Here is a 19,211-nt window from a genome sequence, read left to right on the forward strand (position 1 = left end):
CAGTCAAAAGCCTTCGTTAAATCAAAGAAAACACCTAGCGTTCGCAACCTTTTATTTAATCTGTCCAAAACCTCACAGAGAAAAGAGAATATAGCAGTTTCAGTTGTTAAACCATCTCTAAAACCAAACTGAACATTTGACAGCAAATTATGTGAATTTAAATGCTCCAGTAACCTTGTATATACAACCTTCTCGATAACTTTAGCAAACACCGATGGCATAGAAATAGGTCTAAAATTGTCAACATTATCCATGTCTCCCTTTTTATAAAGTGGCTTCACTACCGAGTACTTTAATCGGTCAGGAAACCGACCACTCCTAAAGGAAAAGTTACGGATATGGCTAAGTACTGGGCTAACACACATAGAACAATACTTCAGTATTCTGCTAGATACCCCATCATATCCATGAGAGTTCTTGGTCTTTAGTGATTTAATTATTAACTCAATCTCCCTCTTGTCAGTATCATGGAGGAGCATTTCAGGTAACAGTCTCGGAACACTTTTTTCTAAGAGCGCTATATGATTCCCTGTTGGGACTAGGTTTCTATTTAGTTCACCTGCTATATTCAGAAAGTGATTATTAAATACTGTACATATATGCGACTTATCAGTAACACGGACATTCTCACTATGCACTGATTCTATATCCTCGACCTCTCTCTGCAGACCAGCCACTTCCTTTACGACTTACCATATGGTTTTAATTTTATCCTGAGACTTAGCTATTCTATCTGCATACCACATACTTTTTGCTTACTAATAACATTTTTAAGCACCTTACAATACTGTTTGTAATGGGCTGCTGCATTTAGATTTTGACTGTTTCTAACATTTTGATATAATTGCCACTTTGTTCTACAAGATATTCTTATCCCTCTAGTCAGCCACCCAGGCTGCCTCTTTGTGCTAGTACCCTGTTTTGAACGTTCTAACGGAAAGCAACTTTCAAAGAGCACGAGAAAAGTCTTGAGAAAAGCATTATATTTATCGTCTATTGTATCAGTGCTATAAACATCTTGCCACTCTTGTTCCTTAATAAGATTTACAAAGGTCTCTACAGCAACTGGATCAGCTTTCCTAAACAGCTGATGACTATATTGAACACATGTTGCAGCACAAAAATCTTTTAGAGTTAAAATTTGTGCATCATGATCTGAAAGGCCATTCACCTTTTTGCTAACAGTAATGAGGAATGAACAAAAATGTTGTCTATGGTTGTTCTGCTGTTCCCTTGCACTCTCGTTGGAAAGAATACGGTTTGCATAAGATTATATGAATTAAGGAAGTCTACTAGCATCCTCTTCCTTGCACAATCACTTATGCAATTAATATTGAAGTCACCACATATAACTGACTTTTTGTATTTCCTATAAAGTGAACCAAGAACCTCCTCTAGCTTTAGCAAAAATGTTGTGAAATCGGAGTCAGGGGATCTATAAATAACAACAGTTAGAAGTTTAGCTCCGTTAAATTTAACCACACCTGCACAACGTTCAAACTCCTTTTCAGTGCAGTACTTTGAAACATCAATTGACTCAAATGGGATGCCGTTTCTCACATAGATTGCTACTCCCCCACACCGCAAAGAGCTCCTCGAAAAGCTGCCAGCCAACCTGTATGCTGGTAAAGGAAGCCTCTGAATTATCTCCTTATTTAAGAAGTGTTCAGATATACCAATAATTTAAGAGTCAACATCTATACGCAGTTCACTAACTTTATCTCTAATACCTTGTATATTTTGATGAAATATACTAATTCCCTCATTAGTCAGATACCTAAGCTTTGTCAAAAGTGGTTCCTTTGTTAGAGAGACTTCCCTTAAGCAGGAATACCTGTCAGCTGACTTCAATCTAAAAAAGGTGCAGCTCTAACACCCACTACTACAGGAATTTTCCCATGAGTGATCCCACCAACCCCAACTATGCTGTCACCTATAAGCTTTGCCAACCTCCCCTTCCCATACCTGTTGAGGTGCAGGCCATGTCTAGTGAAACCTGCCCTGCTGATAGACTCCACCGACACCACTGAAATGTGACCCATGCTTTCTGTCATCAGCGCACCCCAAGTCTCATGTTATTACGCCTGACGGCTGTATTAAGATGAGGTGATGCTGAAACAGTTCCACGAAATGCACATTCGTGTTGCCAGTCTGAGTGGCTATCTTTTCCAGGTCACCATCTATGTCATACTCCCCATCCCTATCAATACTATTACCAGCCCCACCCACAATCACTACCTGATCCTCTTTAGTAAAATCCCTACATAAGCACCCTATGTTAACAGTCACCTGAGCCAATCGTGCATCAGGCTTCACAATGCTGGTGACCTGGTACATGCTCCCCAGCACTTCCTGCAATTGCTGGCCTACACCTCTGCCATGAGAACTACCTAACAGCAGAACCTTCTTCTTCCTCTCCGACTTTGCAACTGTTCTAGCCACCGTAACTACTGAGGTCTGCTGCATACTTCCTACATCTATAGCTACTAGAGATTCCTGTCCACTAGACTCTGACAGTTGGTCATATCTATTGTAAACACCAATAGTAAAACTATCCGAAAATCTTCTTCTCCTAGGAGATCTCTTGCCAACAGCCAGCTCCCATTCCCCAACCCCCTTCTCCCTCCTCATCCTATCTAGCTCCTCTTGTGCGTTTTTCAACTGCACCTGCAGGACACAGATCTTACACTCCTGCTCCTCTATTAACTTACTCCTGCTACATAACCTGCAGTTCCAGGAGAGGATCTCACCAGAATGCCCACTGGCTTCCCCACTGCATTCCCCCCAATGAAAATACTTCGAACAAGTCTCACACTGCAATCCACTACTCACCAACCTACGGCAAAGCCCACACTTCTCACGCATGGTAAAATTTTACTTTTTCTAAGTTCTGCTACTACAATAAGATGATGTTAAAAACCTGATTACAGTAATCACAAACTTACTTTACAAGGGAAGTAACTACTATTATTAACAGTATTAATAAACAACAAATGTGAATATAACAAAAGACTACCGTATTTACTCGAATCTAAGCTGCACTTTTTTTCCGGTTTTTGTAATCCAAAAACCCACCTACGGCTTAGAATCGAGTGCAAAGTAAGCGGAAGTTCTGAAAAATGTTGGCAGGTGCCGCCTCAAATAACTTCTGCCGTCGAATTATGTAGCGCTACACTGGCATGCTTTGCAGGCACAAAGATAAATACTGGTGACAAAACCTCTGCGTCAGTAAATTTAAAAAATAAAAAAAAAAGGTGGAAGACGAGCTTTTTTTCACCGCCCCCGAGTTTCGACTACTGCATTTTCATACATTATCCAACGAAATAAATACAAATTCCGTGTTGTTCATCTTCGAATGTAGCAGCATTTCAATGTACTACGAAAATCCGACTGGCAAGATTGTTTGGGATGTTTGTCAATATGGCCAACTCTACGTTCTGAATTTTTTCCTACCTGTGACAAGAGATCGTTGCTAATAAGAGCTTTTATGAATTGTGAATCGCATGCAGTATTCTTTTCACCATAAGAATAATACCGTACGAGTATAAACATTTTGCCATGTATTCTTTCGTGTTTGCTGCTATCTCATTTAAATCCTGTCTGCCTAATAAACTACGAAACTAGAGTGAGACAACAGCAAACGCGGATTAATATACATATCATGTCATGTTTATATTCATATTGCTCTTATGCCTAATAGTGGTACAGTCAGAAATGAAACACGGCAATTGACAAGATTTTTAAATCTAAGATGACTAATTTCTGTGCAGAATGTAATGTACTAGGTACTAAAGAGGCGTCTGCAAAGATTTTCAACCGGAGAAAAATTTTCGCTAATCTCTCGTTCAGAACATCTTCTATCATACGCAGTCTATTATTTGGTTCTTGTTGATCATTATCAAAGAAAGTAGCAGTGTAAGTAATAGCAAGCAGTCTCTTGCCATTGTTTCGCTAATGAGACGATTCCTCTTTTTTTGTTATTGTTTATTTAAAAAAAAAAAAAAAAAAAAACGAGCGGCGACAGGTCGTAAACACTTACTATCAGAATGCCACAAACAATGCATGACACAGTATAGTTATGCATTTTCAGCTACAGCTATAACAAAGAGAACGGCACTTACCAGATCAAAGAAAAATAAGCAATCAATTCACACCAGACGAAGCACGTGAAAAAGGAATGGTACCTGTAAAAATACGGACGGAGCACCTGACGCATAGCAGTGGTTACATGGTAAAGCTTAAGACTCGAACCAAACTACTGTAGCTGTATCGTCATTCATTCGACCTAAATTGTGTCTCATATTACAGTGGACCAACTTTGTTCCGATTTGGATGTGCGGGCTAAAACTTTTTTCTCCCTTGGAATTTCGAGGCTCAAATTTCAGGTGCGGCTTAGATTCGGGAAATTTGTTTTCCTTGATTTCGAGTCTCATTTTTTCAGGTGCGGCTTAGATTTGAGTGCGGCTTAGATTCGAGTAAATACGGTACTACAGAAAGAGAATCAAATGTATAATGACACAGTAATGAAGCTGAAAACAGTTCGCAAAAGGTTCTTCTGAAATTATTTCACCAGAAAACATAAACTCCAGTTGAAGACTACTAAAGTTCCTAAATAAACCACTATACACAAACAATTAATTAGTACTTAGCTTTCGATGCGCCGCTACAGCTGCAATGGTCAGCGCAGAATGTAAACACAGGTAAGAGGTTACATTGCTCGATACGAAACACTCACAAATATCAGGTCACAACACAAGAAAGGCAGAGGTGAATGAAGAAACCACTAATAAGTCACTTATATAGTAAATATTATCACAAAAACCGTTAAAATATGTATCTGAAACCTAAAAATATATAAAAACTTGGAGAGTGATCTCACACGCAGTCACTCGCTTATGACGTCACACCAAAGGTAATTCAAATTTCCAGAGCTTCTATATTTCACTTCTGTGCAGGGCTACAGTCCAGAAAAATACTGTTGGAAAAGATAGCCTCATATATAATTTCTTCAGAAACTTCCTTTTGCTATTGCTACTCTGCATTTAACATCTCTTTGTTGGTCACTGCCTTTTACTTTGCTGCCCAAATAGTAAAATTCATCTACTATTCTTTCATTGTCTTACACCCTAATCTAGTTTCCACAGCATCACTTGATTTAATTTCACTACATTCCATTACCAGTGTTTCACTGTTGTCGATATTTATCGCATAAACTCTTTTTGAGACATGGTGTATGTGACACGTGAATAGCTGGCCACACAAGTGGACTTCCGTGACAGGCCGAAACTGCAAACCATTTCTGTGGGTATCTCTAAAGGGTCATGCCTGCCAATCTGAAGCTCATCATTTCCCACTAATGTGGAGGTCCTGCCCGTCGGATCTCGTCTCACCGATCTGTCCGCAAGCCAAGTCTGTTTTTGTATGGCACAATGTGGTGGATTTTGTGGTTACCCATGGACCCCAGACTGTAGCGCTCCTCGGCAGGCCAGGGGCCACGGTTGGTGGATTTCAGGAATTACGACTGTCTCACTGCAAGTACATTGTACAGTGTGACATTTTATAGACATTTTATTATTCTGGTACATTTTTGACACTTTGAAAGTAGTTTATATGTTAGAAAGTACGGATGATAAGAAGCAGAATATTGTGGCAGTCGCTAACAGTTTGTATGCTATGTACTCGTGTATTTCTTGACAGAAAAATCACATAATACCTGTAAAATAATAGACATAACACAGTAGGTAATAACCACCAATAACAAACATAGTGAAACCAACATTTTATTCGCAATCACCTATAGTGCTGGTTTACACAACTTTCTCTGCCGTATTCACTTCTTTGAAGAGGCTCACTTTTTTCTGAGGTCACTTCTGAAATCAGTGAAGATATTTTAAATCTGTATTGTGACTCTAAGGAAATGTTTCATTTTATTGAAATAAAATAACATTAGTGGTCCTAATGAAATATATGTACCATTTTGCATGCCTTCTCCATCTAAAAACAGTTTATTACAAAAGATGTTGATTTTAGTACTTAAGATTTTTGCTCACACGTTTAGAAATATGGAAGTCCTTACTTTTTTACAGCTTAAGTCGTTAGCCTTGTTATCTAGAAATTTGTAAGGGAAAAATGCTAAACTTGTCTGGAAATCGGGGAAATATTAGGGCATTTCACTAGGGGTAACTTGTGGCAACCTCAATCCATTTCTTATACCCTTTGTCATCTGAGCATTTCATTCTAGGTCTCCCAGTCTTATTGTTCCCTCTTGTTTGCAGTACGTATTGTATGTTACAAGTCTTACCCTATAGCCTACTCCTATTTTGCTCATAACTTCAAACATCTTGTGCTATTTTACATTGTTGAATGCTTCTTCTAGGTTAGCATACCCAATAAACAAGACTTGATTTTTCTTCAGTCTCGCTTCCATTATCAAGCCGAATGTCAGAACTCCTCTGGTGCCTTGACCTTTCCTAAAGTCAAACTGATCATCATCTAACCAATCCTCAATTTTCTTTTCTATTCTTCTGTATATTATTATCCTTGCCAGCAGCTCAGATGCGTGAGCTGTTAAAGCTGATTGTGCACTAGTTCTCGCATTTATCTGCTGGTGTTCTGTTTGGACTTGAGTGGATGCTATTTTTCCTAAAGTCTGATGGTATGTTCTGCGCAACAACTTTAATTGTCATTTTGTTGCCATTTCCCCAAATCATTTTAGATATTCTGACAGAATGTTGTCTATCTCATCTGTCTTACTTGATCTCAAGTCTTCCTGTGCCTTTTTAAGTTCTCACTCGACTAATGGATCCCCTGTGTCATCTGTCTAAACTCCAATTTCTTATTCTGTCATGTCATCAGGCAAGTCCTCCCCTTCATACAGACCTTTGGTGTACTCTTTCCACCTATCAGCTCTCTCCTATATTCTTAACAGTGGAATTCCCATTACATTCTTAATGTTTCTGTCCTTGCTTTTTATTTCACTGAAGGTTATTCCGACTTCTGTATGCTGAGTCAGTTCTCCTGTTGATCACTTCTTCCACTTCTCCACTAGTTGTTTCTATACAAGGTGTATATAAACTTTCATTGCCTGTAGCAGATACAGTAGCTACAGATTTACTGCATAGATGGAACCCAAAGTCATTTTCAATTAGACCGTGTTGTTTACAGGAATTAAAGTTGCAGTTGGGATTCCTTACTGAAGGGCTAGTAAACCGTATAACATGAGAAGGGTATTTTCTGTAATTGCATTTTCTCTGCTTGTGTGTGAGTGGCTGATTTTAAGATGGTGGGGGTGGTGGTGGTATTGGTATTGTAATTGGGAAATTAATGGAATAACTTTTTTTAAATTAAATGCGGATTAATGAGTTCCATTAGCTTGGATGATGAAGGGCGAAACAGTTAGTCTCCTATGAAGCAGATAGTAACTTCATTTGGCCATGACAGTGTTGGTTGAGCACTGTGGCTGCAGGTTAAATTAATTGAAGAAATACAGCAGCCAACCAAAAACACATAATCAACCGACTCCTGCCTGCCTACATTTAGTTTGTCAGAGTCACTTTCAGGTAGTATACACAATTGTTGTTTAGCATTCAAGCTGATAGTTTTGATGATATGTATATTGATTTTTATTTGATAGTAATTTTAACTTAATTTTCAGTCAGTGGTTGGCAGATGATGACAATAATACTGAAAAGGAAGTGCTGTCCTGATACTTTGTAAATTATTATTATTCTTTGTTTTCCAGTATATTCACATTTTCTGGTAACCTAAGATTATACATCAAATTTAATTTTCATTTTCCATTTATGCCTGTGTGTCCATAAATTTTTTTCTGTATTTCTTCTTCTAGTTAATGTCTTGTATCCATGTGGTCTGTGGTTTTCCTATTTCTTCATTGCTAGTAGTTTCCATTCTATGATCTGCTGTTCATATGTCTGCACCATATGAGTTCCGTTTCTTCCAAGAAATCAGGAACTCGAATTGTGACATCCATTTTCTTTCTGATGACTTCGTTTCTGATCATTTTCTGCCTGGACTGCACACTGTCTACAAAAGTGCAGCTCAACTGCCATCTGTCTTTTCATTAATTGAGATTTAACCGTTCATACTTCTTATTTGTTTCTCATAATTGTTTTGTTTTCTTTCTAATTTGTTGGTTCCATAAAATACCATTTAATGTTTCAAGACTGTACCTTCTAGTATTTATTGTTGAAGATATATATTATGCTCTGTGCTGTATCAAACATTTCTGTAAGTTACTTACCTTTGTCATACTTAAAGATTACTTCTGTATAACTAATTTATAAGCACCCTGTCCAAGTGAATTTCACGACGACATCTGATGTCTGGCCTGAGAACAGTTTCTACAACTATTTAAATAATAGAGATCCAGCTTTTGTCTCCATATGGCATCTTCAGATGACATTGGAACTGCAGAGGAAATGACTTAACGACAAACACAGACATTGCTCATGGCGGCAAGTTTTCTGGAAAACCTGGAATTCGGTGGGAATTGCATTTTACCTGGAAAAATCAGGGAAATCTCAGTAATTGTGTAAAATTTCAAGGGATTCTGTGTTTTAACTGAACATTGTAATTTAATTTTATGGAGCTTTATAAATCACAAATTTTAAAATACTTAATATTTTAAAGTGAGTTAATTATTTGAATATTAGTCCATATAAATTATGTTGATGTTTAAATGCTGTGCTTGGAACTACAGCTGAGAGGAAAGAAAAGTCACTGTTGTGAGATCCTCAAAGTACACTCCCCCCACCCCACCCCCTACCGTTAAATTTCTCAGGGGCTTCTTATGGCATTATCAACCTCCCCATGCCTGGAATTCGCAGGGATTTTTTTCCAAGTTTGAGTATCATCCTGTCATTGTTATAGATACATAAAATGAAGAGATATAGCATGTTTACAAGACAAATTATTTCTTTTTATGTTGTGAAGGAATCAATGTTTTTCACAAAAAATGAAAAATATAATTGAATTTACTGTTGTAACCTGAAATGAGTGTAAAATGCTTAACTTAACTGAGGGGAAACAGAAAATAGGGCTTTGTACATGTGATATCCGAACTACAGACAAGAGAAATAATATGACCAGCTGAGTCTCTCCCCTCTGCATTACAAATGCAGAGAATTGCGTCAAGTAGCGGGTGCTGAGGAGTAAGCGTGGGATTGACGGTGTTGCAGAGGTGCCTACCGTGCTGGAGAGGGTGAGACGGGCAGTGCTGGAGACGCCTGCGGACCGCAAGAGCCGCTACCTCGCGCTGGCCGCCGTCTGCGCGGAGTCCGGCTGCCTGCCACTGCTGGCTGCGGCCCCCACCCTGCCAGAAGACCTGCTGGCTGCACTCCAGGACAGGACGCTCGCACCACACGTAAGCCTCACCTTCCTCTCTCTGTTTGGCTCTGGGTCAAATTGCTAAATGAGGGTAATCCCGAAAGCAAGGTCTCCAAAGTACTGGGGCCGCTTGTTTGCATGGCTGTTGGCCACACTGTTTTTTTCCTTGCTCCCTCCTTTCTCTACAGAAACCATTGCACATCCGCTGGGGATTTTAGCCTCGGCTTGGCAGCCGGTTTTTATAGAGCTCCTGTTAGCCACTACAGCCAGGTGTGAAGTTCACACAGTTATCCAGTTTTTTAGTGCAAAAGGCATTAAACTGATCGACATTCGTTGACAGATGTCAGTAGTGTATGAAGAGTCTTGAATGGGTGTCTAAAATGTCCACAAATGGTGTAGAGAGTTTTCAGCGGCCGTACTGAAATCTGTGATGAGGAAAGAAGCGGGAGACCACCAATTCCCGAAGAGACTGTCACAGAAGTTGAACAAATTGTGCTTTGAGATGGCGGTATAGTTCTGCAATGTTGTTCCTGAGATTTCTTGAAGCACCGTTCACTAGACTTTGAGCAAAGTGTTGAAACTTCAGGTATGCACAAGATGGGTCCCGAGAATGCTGACAGAAGACCACAAATGGCAACACGTTGAAGCTTGCTGCCAATTTCTTCAATGCTGTCCAGATGAAAACATCACTGTTTTGGATTCGATAGTCTCAGTCGATGGAACCTGGGCTTTCCATTTCACACCCGAGATGAAACAACAAGCACGACAGTGGCGACATTCAGATTCACCCGAGCTGCGAAAATTCGAAATAACACAGTCTGCCAGTAAAGTTGTTGCAGTTGTGTCTCGGTATTGGAAGCGGATATTGTTCGTCGACTTCACGGCTCCTGGACAACAATAAATGCCAACAGGTATTGTCAGACATTAAAAAGACTCAGATGGGTGATTGAGAACCGAAGAAGAGGAATTTTGAGCAAGGGCAGAAGCCTTCTCCACGACAATGCTTGGCCCCACATTGCCTGTCAAACTGTGGATCTTCTGCGGCATTGTGGATGGGACATAATCACTCATCCATCCTATAGTCCAGACTTAGCACCCAGTGACTACCACTTGTTTCCCAAGTTGAAAGAACACTTGGTTTGAATGCACAGGGGAAAGATGAGGTTTGACACTTCTACAGTAGCATGGCAGCAGGCTGGTATGTCATAGGCAAAAACTGCTGTAGCATTTCCAGAAATGTAGCGATCAAAATGGCAATTATGTCAAAAAATAGAAAAATGTTCAAGCTTCAAACTATGCACAATTTATTGTACATAAACGCTTCTTTATATTTTTTTAAAAAGTGGAGACCATACTTTTGGTATCACCTCATACAAGCATGTTTTCTCATGTCTGTTATGTATCATTAATTGCATGGATAATGAAGGAACTTTTCCCTAGTTCGATGCACACAGGTAGAAATGTTGTCCTATTATTTCTGTTTTTGGTACTGGTCTTCAGCCATTTAGGCATGACGTAGTACTAATAGTAGTAGCCCGGTGCCTTTCGAACTGTTTCCACATTCACCATACCCACTCTAGAGCCGTCTCATATCCCTCAGCTGATCTTACAGCAAGATGAAATATGAGTGCAAAGTAGACACATGTAAAAATCAGTTTCATCCTTTTGAGGTGGGCATGACAATTGCAACAGCCAGTAGGCATAAATAGCAAACAGGAGCCTTTAAAGCAAGAGAGTTATAAGCATGCATTTTCACCTTTTCACAGTGTATTGGATAACACATTAAATTTCTGTCATGCACCCGTGGAAATTCTGTTTTGGTGGCCCCATGGGTGGTTGAGAAAGCACTCAGATGTTTGAGTCTGCACTCTTATGTATCTTTGATGACGGCAACACTGTGGGAACTTCTGTGTGATTTAATTTTAGTGAGATCCAGGTCTCATGTCATGTCCAAATTAAAACCATGATCACAGTTTGTTAAGTGATCTACTAATCCAATCTCTGTGGCCTTGTAGTCTCTAGAGTGGCACGTATATATCCACCGTTCTGCCACTGCTGCCTTGTCCAGATGTAACAAGCCAGTGTACTGCCGATGTTCAGTGCATCTGCCACAAACACTTCATGTTGTTTGACCAATACATGAAGTGCTCCAATACCCATGAGGAACCTGGTACACACTCGCATTTGGAATTGAAGAGTCGTCCTTCACAGAACTGAGAAAGGCACCTGCTTTCTTAGCAGACTGGAAGACCACTTTGCACTGTGTTTCTTGAGGAAAGTGCCACCCTCATATTCATGACTGCACACCTGCACCTTGATTTCATGTGCAACGTCTTGCAAATCTGTTGCCAGTAATATCCGTTCAGTTCAAGATGCTCTTCAGGGGTTGGATTTCATCCTGCACGGATTTGTAGCCTGAGACACTGTTTGCATCTCACGCCACTAAAAATGTATCCAAACTTGGGGCAAAATAACAATAAGCAAAGCAATTAAATGTTCGATTAAGGAACAAACCGAACTTCATTTGTAAGAATTGAGTTATAGTTACGGTATGCTGTTTCTTTGGTCATTGTCAATGTAAGGGAGATCACAAATTCCACTAAGCTTTCTGGCAGTGTCTCCTTCAGAGCGAACTAGTACAAAGGATGACATGTTGAGTTGCATACAAGCATAGAGAAACGGCTTACACATTTAGCTAAAGGCCAAAGCCTTATTCAGAAAAGAAAACACACATACATTCATAGACACAAACAACCACACCTCTGACACGCGTGATCATCATCTCATACCCCATCAGAGGCCGGGCTACCTGTGAAAGCAGCCATGTCATATATCAGCTCTGCTGCAATAATTACACATCTTTTTACACTGGGGGGCTCAAAAAGGACTTTAAAACTTTGGAATATTACAGAAATTTTTTGAGATGTCTTGCAGAATCAGTAGATGCATCATTTTGTAGCAAACAACCTGAAGTTTGATTCACACAGTACATCAGAACGTCATTTCACCACCAGGAGTACCAGCTCAGTACACAGATAAAATGGCTACTTTCACTGATCTCCAGGCTTGATGCCACTGGATTTCTTTCTCTGGGGTTTCATATAAGACTATGTGTATGTTCCCCCCCTACAAAACAACTTAGCCAACCTGAAGAATCGAACCTATGGTAACCTACTGTCCTCACCCCTCCATCCAACAGTTTCCACCCCCTCTGTCCTATCACCTCCTCTCCACTCATGTCTCTCACCCTCATTGTGTGTCACCCTCTACCAAAGCACCTGCCACCTGCCTGTCTTTCCCTTTCTCCTTTTCTGCTCCCCCCCCCCCCCCCCCCCTTCCTGCCTCCTGCCCCACAGACTACTGACACTGTGCCTGGTGACTGTCTTGTTATGCTTCCATGTACAAGGTGTACAGCTTTGCTTCCGACGTTTTTTTCCCAAACTTTTGAGGCTTTAATGAAACAAGTTGGTTACACATGTATCAATCAAGGTATTTTCTGTCGCTGGCCACTATTTTCTCCCATCTTTCAGGCAGTGTACGAAACCCATGTTGAAAAAATTGTTTGTCTTTTGAAGCAATCCATGAATCAATCCAATTTGTGACTTCTTCGTGAGATTGAAAGTGTTGGTCAGCCAGGCCATGCGCCATTAATCTAAACAGGTGATAGTCAGAGGGAGTAATGTCTGGAGAATATGGCGGGTGGGGTAGGCCTTCCCATTTTAACGCTTCCAAGTACGTTTTGACCTCTTTTGCAACGTGGGATTGAGCGTTGCCGTGCTGCAAAATCACTTTATCTTGCCTCTCGCAGTATTGCGGCCGTTTGTCTTTTAATGTTCTGCTCAAATGCATTTATTGCGTTCAATAATGAGCACCTGTGATTGTTTCACTTGGTTTTAACACTTCATAGTACACGACACTGAGCTGGTCCCACCAAATGCAGAGCATGATCTTGGAGCCGTGAATATTCGGTTTAGCCGTCGACATGGAAGCATGGCTGGGATATTACCATGATTTTTTGCATTTAGGGTTATTGTAATGAACCCATTTTTCGTCCCTGGTCACAATGCGATGCAGAAATCCATTCCGTTTTTGCCGCTGAAGCAACTGTTCACAAACACACAAATGCCATTCAATGTCTCTTGGTTTCAGCCCACATGGGACCCAAGTTCCTTCTTTCTGAATCATGCCCATAGCCTTGAGACGTTTTGAGATGGGTTGCTGTGTCACTCCCACTAACCGTGCCAATTCTTCTTGTCTGATATGAGTCTTCACTCACCAATGTCTCCAATTCCACATCTTTGAAACCATTCTCTCTTCCACCACTGTGCCAGTCTAAGATGTTAAAATCACTGTTCTTGAAGTGTTGAAACCACTCACGACACGTTCTTTCACTAATAGCGTCCTTACTATGCATACTTGAGAGAATTCGATGAGACTCAGCTGCTGTTTTCTTCATATTGAAATAAAACAGTAACACCTCCCACAAATACCAAGAATTAGACTCGTAAACTGACATTTTCAATCAAGAACAACTTTATGATGCGGACACAAATCGACTAATGTTTGAATAAGGTTATGTTGACCGAGGTCCAAGCTAACTGCCTGATGTCTGTGATCTGTTTCTTTCGACTGCTACTTACCGTTGTTGCCACCTATCGGCAAACGGTGGAAGCAAAATTGTTGTACAACTTGCATTTCCTGCCTGCTCCACCAGAAAGTGCTCTTCTTTCCGCTCACCCATACTCTACTATCACTTCCCCTTCCCTGCCCCCTCCAGATTGCTGCTTTCATTCCAAGTGACGGTTTCATTCCAGTCTGATTTGCCAGAGATGGCATACATGTGTGTGTGAGAGGTGTGTTTGTTTGTGTGAATAAATGTTGTGTTTCCTATTCTGAAGAAACCTTTGGCTGAAAGCTAATGTGGAAGTGTCTCTTCATTGTGCCTGTCTTCGGTTTAATGTGGCATCTTATGGTGGGTAACAATCTTTTTCTTTTCCTCGTGTTGTTGATATTAGAATGTTTCCTTGGTCTTTTATTTCCCTAACACAGGTGTTAGGAATAGGCCGTTGAAACATTCCTGTAGTCTATCTGTAACTTCCATGCCTTGCTAGGTTTCTTGCTCCTCTCACTTTTTTCCACAATCACTGTTCAATATCAGTGCTGTAAGGGTTCTGCTATTCAGTGCACTTGAATCGTGACACGGCTCCTCCTGTGGGGATTTTGATCTGTTGTATCAAAGATGCCAAAAGAGGATTTTCTTGTTCCAGTGGAATAATGCTCTTAGAGAAATTGAACTCAATGTGTTACCTATAATGTACAACTCTAACTTCTCTTAATGAGCAGACAACTCCAATCAGCAGGTAGTATCACCAGCTCGTGGCCTGCGCTGCGAACAGGACAGGATCTCTACAATTCCGACCTGCACAAACTCACAAACTGTCAAAAAACCTCCTGAAAGGGGGGGGGGGGGGGGGGTGCTTCCTGCTTAACGGATGAACATCCCGCATTGGCCAGTGGATACTGAGGACATGGAACATGTCATTCTGTGAATGACATGTTACACCTCAATATTCCAATCTGGAGTTTCCATTGTTTAACTTATTCAAAATATGCATTGTACAAAAATGTAGAACTGGGTGGCTACACTGTGTATTCAGCACAGAATGTGGATAGGTGGCTGTCACAGTAGCTGTGCAGTTGTACGATGTTCTGTATTAGTTAGCTCTAGTCTTGACTGTACTCGTTACGTAATTTAAGTTTTCCTGAGGACTTTCCATTTCTGTACTGACACTGTGGCCACCGGTGACACTGCCGCAGGTGATATCGGCATACGAGGCACTGATGCTGAAGCATTGGGAGGAAAGCCGCGGCTGTGGAGAGGAGGCAGAACAGGTGTGGGTGCGCACGTGGGTGCGTCCGCTGCTGCCGTCGCTCGAGGTGCCCGACGGAGCGGCAGCCGGCGCGGAGCGGTTGGTGGCGGCGGCAGCGCGAGCCTGCCCGGCGGCCTTCGCCGCCATCGGCGGAGGTGCAGACGGTGCAGAGGCCGGTGGAAGTGCGCGGGCAGCACTGGCGTGGCTGCGCGTGGCGCACCGGCAAGGTGCACTGGATGCGCGGCTGCGTGAGGGTGCCGGCCGTCCAGGTCTCTGGAAGGGCGTACTGTCCTACGGAGCCCTCGAGGATGCACTGCTGCACGAGAATGAGGAGGTAAGTGGAGGGAAAGTTGCCAACAGTTCTTGTATAATGCACTTGGCAAATTTGGTTACCAGGATGCCGAGTTTGGAAATGGGAGTTTCAGAAATTGACATTGAGTTTACTCCTACACCATCATTGTTAGATGTCTGGAACTCTGAGTGGTCCATCATGGACTCCCCAAATAAACTTAGGGCGATAAAGGAGACTGCGAGTACTTGTCAGTCTTGCCTTCAAACATTTGCAGCATATCTGCTGTCCCTTGTCAGCTATGCATTGGCTGTATTCTCTAACCGTTGATGACTCTGCGTCCAAGATATCTTGCTGTGTCCTTCATACCTCCTCAATCCAGTTTTAAATCTCATTCAGTATTCAAGATGATTGTACTTTTGATAATAAGTGTATGGGTGGTATCAAGTCAAATGCCTTTCAGAAGTCAACAAATACTGCATCTACCTGACTGCCATGATCTGTCATATGAGAAAAGTGCAAGTCAGGTTTCACATGATCAGTGTATTTGAAATCTGTGCTGGTTAGCATGAAATAGGTCAGTCTCTTAGATATTCCTCTTTACATTTGAGTTTGGCATATGCTCTCAGATTCTACAGCAAATGTATGTCGAGGATGTTGGACAATAGTTCTGTAGTTCACTTCTGTTGCCCTTCTTGTAGGTGGGTGTCACTTGTGATTTCTTCCAACCTCTGGGCACAGTTTTTTGTTTGAAGGATCTTCGGGATACATCTTAGGGAAATGGCAGCAAGGGACAAGAAAGGACACCAGGTGCAGTCAGTATATATGCCTGGGGGCCTCATTCAATGTATTGAAAAGGCTATTCTGGAAGCCATTGAGGAACAGGGTGCAAGCAAATACTGATTGTGGCACATGCTCGAACAAAAGATATATGTCGTTGGGCTCCGACGTCGTACTTGGATTTTTGCAGCGATTGACAGAAAAGGTTGAGAAGACCAGAATTACATGTAGAGTTTCAACTAAGGTCACAATTTGCAGCATTGTCCCCAGAATTGATCGCAGCCTCTGGGTTCTGAGTCAAGTGAAAGGACTCGACCAACGACTTTGACGGTTCTGTGAAAAGCGAGGCTGCGACTTCCTGGCCTTGTGCCATGGGATAGAAAACTGTAGGGTGCACTACACGTCAGAGACTGATACCTAGGTAGGCAGGGCGCACGCAACAGTTTTTTAGATTAGGCGACTCTCCATCCAGTCCAGGTAACCCAGAAGTGTCACTGTAAGAGGGAAAGAAATGCCTCCCACAGGTGAGAGTATTTCCTAGTGCTTAACTGCCAAAGCATTCACAACGAAGTGCTCGAGTTCGAAGCACTTCTGAAAAGCAATGACTCTCACGTAATACTAGGTATGGAGAACTGGTTGAAACCTGAAATTGATAGCAATGAGATTTACGGGGAAAATTGAAGTGTATATCAAAAGAATAGGCAAATGGGAAATGGTGGTGTATTTGTCGCAGTAGTCAAGACACCCAAATCCACTGACATAGATATTGGAGCCGCTTGTGAGATTGTGTGGGCAAGATTCAGCATCAAGGGTAGGAATAAAGTGGTAACTGGGTCCTTCTGTTGCCCACCAGACACATATTCTGATGTAACCAAAAACTTTAGAGAAAACCTAAATTCAGTTATACATACATGCCCCAATCATGCTGTAAGCATTGGTGGAGACTTCAGTCATCCAACAATCAATCGGGAAAATTACAGTTTTTTTAGTGGTGGGCATGATCCTTTGAAACATTACTAAATGTCTTCTATGAAAACTACCTAGAACAGATAAACCCCATTCATGATGGTAATATATAGGATCTAATGGCTACCAATAGACATAATCTCTTTGGAGATGTTCACATTGAAACTGGTATCACTATTTGTGATGCATTTGTGGCAACAATGATAATCAAAGTTCAGAGAACAACTAAACAAGCAGAAGATATATATTCACTGATCAGCTAGAACATTATGACCACCTACCTTACGGCCGGTATGTCCAGAGGCCTTGGTAGGTTACTGTAGGGAGTTGGCACCACGTCTCCACACACACACACACACACACACACACACACACACACACACACAAACACAAACACAAACAAAAGCACGCACGCAATTGCAGGTGAACACTACTCTATTCCGTACCTTCTCCCAAGAAAATGGGGTGCCCCTAAGCTCCATGCTGTACTGTTTAGAGATGGGGGATCCACTCCTGAACTAATTCATAGAGTTGAATCTTTCAAAGGAGTGAACAATCAGTGATTCAGAAAAAAAGAACGGTAGCTCCAAACGTTTCCCACAGCAGAGAGAGAGAGAGAGAGAGAGAGAGAGAGAGAGAGAGAGAGAGAGAGAGAGAGAGTCGGAGCAGACCAGTGGGGCCTCTGCTGGTCAGAGCACACTGCGCGCCACACAACACAGCCAGCGCCGGCCTCTGCCCTGCTTCTGCCTTGACTGCCTGCATTGTGCAGTGCCCCATTGGATTTTGTGTTTCACGCATGCCGTGCCGTCTCTGTGCTTCCTCTGCGGCGTGCAGTGTCTGGCGCACCTGAACTCCGTCAGCGATCGTTTCAGTCGCACGTCCTGCCCTCTGGGCAGTTGATGCGAGCAACAGGACAGAGAGCCTCCTAGCGGAGAACATAAGAACTACTTGCAACAACCTGCTCGCAAGAGAGCGGACGATTTGTCTCCAAGCGGGTGAGTGGTGGTCGTTCACCGCTCCCCCCACCCTCGGAACTCGCCCGCTCAACGCTCACCCCACCGTTCTCGACTCTGCCAGAGCGTTGAGCAAAGCAACTCAGGTGTCGCTCTGGTCTCTGGGGTCTTAGCTCGCGCAGTAATACAGCTCGCGGCTCGACCTGCTTGACTCAGCGCCTCTGCATCGGAGTTCGTCTCTACTGGATAGTGTTCTTCGTAGTAATACCGTTATGTATATTACATAATTATGTTATGTATACATCATTTGTTTTTATTTTATTTTTATTTGTTTAAACTTATCAGATTAGGTTCCTGATGGCTCCTCTTACTATAGGATTTTTTATTATGGTCACTCGAATTTACACTTTAATTACGAGCGAACCGATAAACGTATAGCAAAAGTGATACACCAATTTTTCCTTGTTTTATTCTGCGGAAGGCTATATGCAGCACTTTGGTCTTACAGTCAAATTTATATATTTTTTTCTTATTGTAGTACGGATTTTGCGATTTTAGGCGTCTTTGGAAGGAAATGTTCACTTTAAAAATATATGGCTTGCGATGTATTTGTACGAGGTTAATGAAATTTTAATACATTATAGCCAAATATATTGTTAATGTAAATCTCAAGTTACAACATTTTCCGATCACCCAAAAAACCACGATAGTGCAAAATAAATCAATAATCAAAAACTTTGTCCTATCGTGGAAATTTCAATAAACAATACAAAATTCTTACTCATTATCTGTGTTACTTCAAAATAGGATCAAATAAGATCAAAATACAGGTATAGTCCTGGAATAAACCAAGTTTAAAGGGCAATGTGCCTTCCATTTATTTTCTGTTGTGAATGAGTGGTGAGTCATGAAAAAGAGCTAATTCATTTCAGGGAGTGAACAGTTCTGATCCGATCTCTGAAAAGAACAGTTTTGCCCATCTCTAGTACTGTTTGCCATCGTCATAAA

The 19,211-nt window shown here is 41.6% G+C and overlaps 1 protein-coding gene across 1 annotated transcript in view; it reads left to right on the forward strand.

Moving 5' to 3' along the window:
• LOC124716796 (thyroid adenoma-associated protein homolog) overlaps positions 1–19,211 on the forward strand; it is a 222,189-nt gene that overhangs the window by 64,521 nt on the left and 138,457 nt on the right. The window contains 2 exon segments of the mRNA XM_047243345.1: positions 9,198–9,382; positions 15,163–15,549. Of these exon segments, the coding sequence (XP_047099301.1) occupies positions 9,198–9,382; positions 15,163–15,549 (572 nt within the window).

Source organism: Schistocerca piceifrons, chromosome 9, assembly GCF_021461385.2.
Source record: "Schistocerca piceifrons isolate TAMUIC-IGC-003096 chromosome 9, iqSchPice1.1, whole genome shotgun sequence".
Lineage (NCBI taxonomy): Eukaryota > Metazoa > Arthropoda > Insecta > Orthoptera > Acrididae > Schistocerca > Schistocerca piceifrons.